Raw genomic sequence first — 6,464 nt, forward strand, 5'->3', positions numbered from 1 at the left:
TTTTTAGTTTTAGGCTTTGTTCTATTCGACTTATTTTGCCTGAACTTATTTTATCTGAAAAACTTATTTTGTCTTAAATAAACTTAGTTGTGTGTGAAAATGTCTGGAAAAAAAACATATTTTTCAGCACCTATATTATCTGAACTTATTTTGTCTTAAATAAGTCAAAGTAAGTCGAACAGAACATGGTTTCTTATCCAAAAGTATGAATTGGAAAAGTGTGAGAGATTTAATGTATCAATGAAAAAGTGCGAAAGGCTTAGTGTTCCAATTTATTTAATTAAAATAATCGTTTACACGATTGTTAATAAAATATTAAAGACATTCATGATACAATATAAAAGTAAAAGATTCTGAATATAAATATTAAAATGGGACACTAGAAACGAAAGCGTAAAGAATAAAAAGGGACTGATAGAGTAGAAACTACTTTATGTATTTTCATATTTTGATTTTTAATTTTATAAAAACAAAAAACATATACCGAACGAGCTTTAAAAAGCTACACTGAAATTCAATAAAAATACTCTCTTTGTACTTTAATAATTGGTACATTTTCTTAATCAGGTGTATTTAAATGATTCGTGTGATTTTATTTAGAAATTTCTTCCCGGTCAAAATGCACCAATATTGGAATACGGACACGCGGGTAAGTCGAATAGAATAGAATGACTGAATTCACTATAGGGAGAGTACTACGGACACGCGGAATCTTATCTTTCGAATTTTCTTTCTTAGTTTCATTTCCTGATTTTGAGGAACCCATTTCATCGGTTACAAATTCATTTCCTTACAAATCAACAACCATGTCAACCGTCTTAACACCAACAAACCCATCTTCACCGGCGGAGGTAGTTGGTGGAAGCGACGACCTTCTCACCGAAATCCTCTCCTACATCCCTGTAATACCCCTGTTGCGATTTAAATCCACCAGCAAGCAATGGAACACCATCATCTCCCACCGCACTTTCTCTCTCCTCCATACTTCCAGCCACCTCCACTCACCGTCCTCCGGCCTCTTCTTCCACCAACACCACCACTCTCTCTATCCTCTCTACGATTTCATCTCCTTTACCTCTTCATCCTCCCATCGCCCTACTTTCTTCTCTCTCCTCAAATCTTGCACTTTCGATATTCTCCAGTCTTGCAATGGCCTCTTCCTTTGTTCTTTTAATTTGTCAATTTTCGTTTGCAATCCAACTACTAATCAAGAAACTCGCATTGATTTACCTGTTCATGTAACTGAGACGGATGATTTTCTGTTTCGGGGTTTTAATTTAGGGTTTGATCCTGCAAGATCACCGTATTATCAGGTTCTTTGTGTTTGGGCGTCGAAGATTGAGGATAATGCATACTTGATTGATTTATATTCTTCGGAAACTCAACAATGGAGGAGAGAAGTGATTGATGTTTTTAGGGTTCCATTTGATGTTGAATTTGATCATAGGGTTTATTGGGAAGGTAGGGTTTACTGGTTGAGTCATACCGAAACTACGATATTCTTCGACTTTGACAAAGAATGTGTGGAATCATTGGCATTACCAAAGGCAATTGAAGGGGATTACATTGAGAGGTTTCGATATTTTGGTGAGTCTTGTGGGCATTTACATTTGATCGAAATTCGAACAAATTCCGTTGACGAATTCGATGTTTTGGAGTTGAATAGGAAGAATAAGACTGAATGGGTTGTCAAGTATAGGGTTAACCTTGATGTTCTGGGACGTGGTTTTGAAACCGAAATGTTTCAAGATCATAGTGATAGGTTTTGGCGTGGATTAAGGTTGTATGCATTTTCAATTCTTGCTGTTGTTCGTGAGAATGTCGGAGATGATGAAGATGATGATTCGGCATTGGTTTTATCGATTCCTGGTAAAGTGATTTCTTACAATTTAAGAACTAAGGTATCAAAATTGTTGTGCAATGTGGTTGATGAAAGTGATAGGTTGTTTCCTTTTAGAGGCTATAATGCTTTTCAATTCACTGAAAGTATTTACTGTGTTTGAGAATACGCATACAATGAATAATGTAATAAAGTCATTCAGTGCATACGAACTCATTTTACAATCTTTGACTTGATGGACAACTATTGTGTGTAAACGGGATCTCCAAAGTTGTAATGCATTACTGTTTAGAGCTGTTTGAGTTTACTTTCTTGGATACATGTATTTCCATGTGTTGGTCGGGGATTAGGAGTAATTGTCTTAGGCAATTGGATGGGTTTTTAAGTTGAAGATTTTGAGTTATGCTCTAATGTTAGGCTACTCAAAACTGTGTCCAAAATGCGTTTTAGGCTACTCTGCCCTTGAACCAGAAATATTCAGTGAAAAGTCAGGCCATGTCAGCTCTAAGTTACGCCTTGAGAGCTTTTAAGGAAATTCATCTCAAGTAGCCACTTATTTTTTGTCTTTGCTTTGTCCAATTACCAACAGTTACTGGTGGTGATTTCAATAGAATGCTAGCTCATTACTTGAAGTGAACATGTTTGAACTTTGAAGGCACACATCTACGGGTTTGTATAGGTATAACTTAATTGTAAGACTCTTGAGTCTTGTCATATCCTGTCCAGGTATAACTTAATTGTAAGACTCTTGAGTCTTGTTACATCCTGTCCAACTTGACCATACTAGCTCCCATAGCAAATAAGACCAGACCTTTTGGTTGTGAGATTCTGGTGGTCAGTTGGGTATAGATTGGGGTGAAAAAAAAGGTGCTACTTCTACCACAAGGATTAGAAGGCGTGGAATTAGAAAGGTGCTACCTTTAAGCAAGCCCTACCTATGTGAAAGTCATGCATTTTTATACCAAATTCCAGCTCTTGTTCTTGTGTCACTGAGATATATTTTATAGGAGACGAATCTTATCAATTAGGAGGAATAATTATCCACTTTGATATTTTAGAGATGATTGGGGCCGGGGTATGAAAGATGTTTTATAGTGCTGGAAACCAACTGCTCAAACGATGTTGCTAGTACGGTGAAATAATCCTAGATTCAAGGGAAAGATGGTTAGTTTTCATAGACGGATGACTTGTGTTTATATATTCTGCTGCTCACTTAAAAGTAGCAGGATTTAATCTACCAGGACCTAGTAACATGGAACAATTAATTTCTTAGTCATTTCATGCTGCAGATGATTTTCTACAATGGCATCTCTACCAGCCAACTACCAAGGTGCTAGATGTTTAACTGAATTCATAATAGCTCCTACTTGCTATTCCCCATTAGAAAGACCAAACCACGTCGTTCTAAAAGAAAAGGCCACCTTTTTTTATCATTTTAGCAAACAATTATTTGATAATTTATACTCCGTACTATGTATTTGAGTAAATCAGTTCTTGTCAAAAGAGAAAATATAAATAAATTTGGATACATAAAAAATGGCGGAATATAAATCAGGCTGTTATGTTTTATCTTATGTGCATCTCCCTACTACTTGTCGTCTAGCTCTGCTGCTGAATATGTCGTCGCCACCACCGTGCGATCAAGAATATCAACGGGAAATAAGGTGGATGGCATTTCAAACAGTGGTATAGGATTGTTATTTATCATAGTATCATACTTGGTGATCAACAATCACATAATCCTCATAAACAATGTCATCATACTGTTGTCGTTGCTGTTGCTCGAGCTTGCTCTCTAGACGGGTTGCCTTGCGTGTAATTTGCGCAATGCACCGTAGTTACCTACAGACGTGCACGATTCTAATGCACAGTTACAAGCTTTCGAATTCATAAATTTACTACCGGTCTGGAATTTTGGTGAAACACTACATTTATGTTTGGAGGTTTTGTGAACGTTTGTCGTTGATATTTTCCGACCAAGGATTTAAGATTCAAATCACTAAATTTCACCTATACCAACTTTTAAGAAACAAATAAACCAACTTCGTTGTTGATTTTTTTTTCATAGGGTATAAGATCTTGTAGAATAATCTAGAAAATGTTGAATACCTTTAACAAAATTTATTTTCCTAAACCTAGTAGATGTTTTTTCTTCTGAAAACTTACCGCAAAGAAAGGCTTTATTTTCCTAAAATTAATATATACTGAAACACTCCATATTAGTTTTCGAGTACATGTTAGAAAAAACAAAAATATGAGATGGACCATCAATGGACGTAAAACACTTTGGTGTATAAGTGAGTATTATTTATCTTATTGCCTCTTACCTTATTATATGATCTTATCTTATCAGCACTTATTTGTTAAGCGAGTGACGATATCTATCACCTTACCGTACATCGTTTCAAAATTATATTTACACTTTTTGTTTTAATCCGTTTCATACACATTGTGTTTATTCTATTTTTCGACATGAAAATTTACTATAATTCCCATATATTACCCCTCCACATTTAAAAAATTTTACTCACTTTCTCTTACTTTAATTTTTTTCTTATAGTCACACAACTTTTTGCACATTTGTCTTACCTTATCCATATTTTATTATATTGTATCACCCCGTATTTTTTTATTTTATAAATATACTTTCAATTTATTTATAATTTAATCATATAAACTATAAAAAATAGTTTAAATGCATTTGATTTCGGTAAAAGTATTTTAGAAAAGAAAAGTTCTAAATATTTCCTTAAGTGGAAACAATTTTATAAAAAGGATGGAGAGTTTAAAAGTTGGAAAAAGATGGTAATCAGCATTAATGGTGTAGGTCTTTTCAAACTTGATTTCCTAATCCTACTTGAACCTCCAAGGTTGGAAACCTACAAATATAGATCACAAATTCTTATTTACAATGGGTGTACAATAAATATTGTACACCGGAATAAAAATTAACTCAAAATGCTTAAAAGTTAAGCTTATATATGTAAAAGTTATTTATTTTTAAGTGAATTTTTTTTCATTTTAGTAAAACTTATTTCTTCAAAATCACTAATAATGTATAAAATTAATCATTTAACCCTTTAAAATATTTATCTATCAATTTTTTTTACTAATATAAAAGTTAATAAAAACTAGGTTAAAGTTACAAAAAAAGAGTTAAAGTTATCTTGGTGTACAATAAATTTATTGTACAACTTGTGCGCGCAAGACCTTTTGAATATAGATAAACCAAGGAAAAACCAAAACCCTAAATTACTTTTGGCTATCTCCCAAAATTCTCTCCCTCTCCTCTCAATTTTCTCTCCTTCTCCTCTCGTTGGTCTCGTGCGTCAACCGCAAGGCGGCAACCAGCAGCCCGCGAGCTAGCCGCCGCCTGTATTGACCCTCACCGATCACCGCAGCCCATCGCTACCGTTAGGCCGCGCTTGGTGGTGCGTTTCTTCCTTTTTTTTTCCTCTTTTTGGTTCTAATTGATACTTTTTAAAATAAAAAGAAAATTTTCAAGCTTTGTTAATTTAATTAGTTTTCAGATTATATTTATTAATTAAATTAATTATATTTTACATAAATTTAGATTTAATAAATAATGAATTGTGCATGTTTTGACTAAGAGTTGAGATTTTTAATGTTTTAAATTTATATTTGACTTAGGGTTTGAGAATGAGTTTAATTAGGGCTAAAGGAGGACTATTCAAGGTCTTACTGACATTTTAGAGGAAACTTTGGTTATTTAGGTCTTAATAGTTATTGGAAATTTAATAAGATGTGAATAATAATAACTTTATTATTTATTTTGGGTGGAAACTTTGATTAATTGATTGATTTCTTGAGCAAAGTGGCACTTTTGTGAATGTACTCAAATTACGTACATGTTTAAAATATGCTTATATATGTGTCATATCATGCACAGGGAGTGATTTTTTTTAATCTTGTAGCATCATGTCATATGTGAATGTGGTGGTTAGGTCATATGTGAATGTGGTGGTTACTTGATTTAGGCTCCGTTCTATTCGACTTTTTTTGGATTAAATTATATTACCTGAATTTATCTGAACTTATTTTATTTGAAATAAACTTATTATGTCTCAAATAAACTTATTTGTGTATGAAAATGTCTGAAAAAAAACTTAATTTTCCCTAACTGATATATGTGTTTTATATAGTGTTACACCCCCGTCCCTTAGTACTTTTATGCGTCAAATGAGCTATTAGGAGCCGTTTTTAGTACTAATATGCTTTATTGAGTGTGCCTTGAGGTTCAGGTTTCGATTATGAGAAATTGGTCTTTTTAAGATCCGTTTCATGTTGATTTAGGCCACTACTCGAGCCCGAGGAAGTTCGGGACATTTATCGTCGACTTTCGGGAGCCCTAGATGTCTATGGTTGAGCCCCGAGAGTTAGACTCGGTGATATGGGCGAAGGATGTTGAAGATTGAAAATCGCCCTGAGAGCAGAGGGCGAAATGCGACCATCGGGCGGAATTAAATGATAATTGTAGCCATCAACAAGCGCCCGATCGGGCGCAGCTCGCCCGGTCCCCATCGGGTGCCCATCAGGAGGCAAATACCGACTCTTCGCAAACCGCCCGATCGGGCGGAATTTGGCCCGATCGGGCGAAGCGTCG

At 34.6% G+C, this 6,464-nt stretch overlaps 1 protein-coding gene across 1 annotated transcript; it reads left to right on the forward strand.

The window, feature by feature from the left end:
- Positions 1 to 806: 806 nt before the first annotated feature.
- On the forward strand, positions 807 to 2,003 carry LOC110802584 (F-box protein At5g07610-like). Its single transcript, XM_022008025.1, has one exon. It carries the CDS (start codon positions 807 to 809, stop codon positions 2,001 to 2,003), a length of 1,197 nt encoding a protein of 398 aa, XP_021863717.1.
- The last annotated feature ends 4,461 nt before the right edge of the window (positions 2,004 to 6,464 follow it).

The sequence above is a fragment of the Spinacia oleracea genome, chromosome 4 (assembly GCF_020520425.1).
Source record: "Spinacia oleracea cultivar Varoflay chromosome 4, BTI_SOV_V1, whole genome shotgun sequence".
Lineage (NCBI taxonomy): Eukaryota > Viridiplantae > Streptophyta > Magnoliopsida > Caryophyllales > Amaranthaceae > Spinacia > Spinacia oleracea.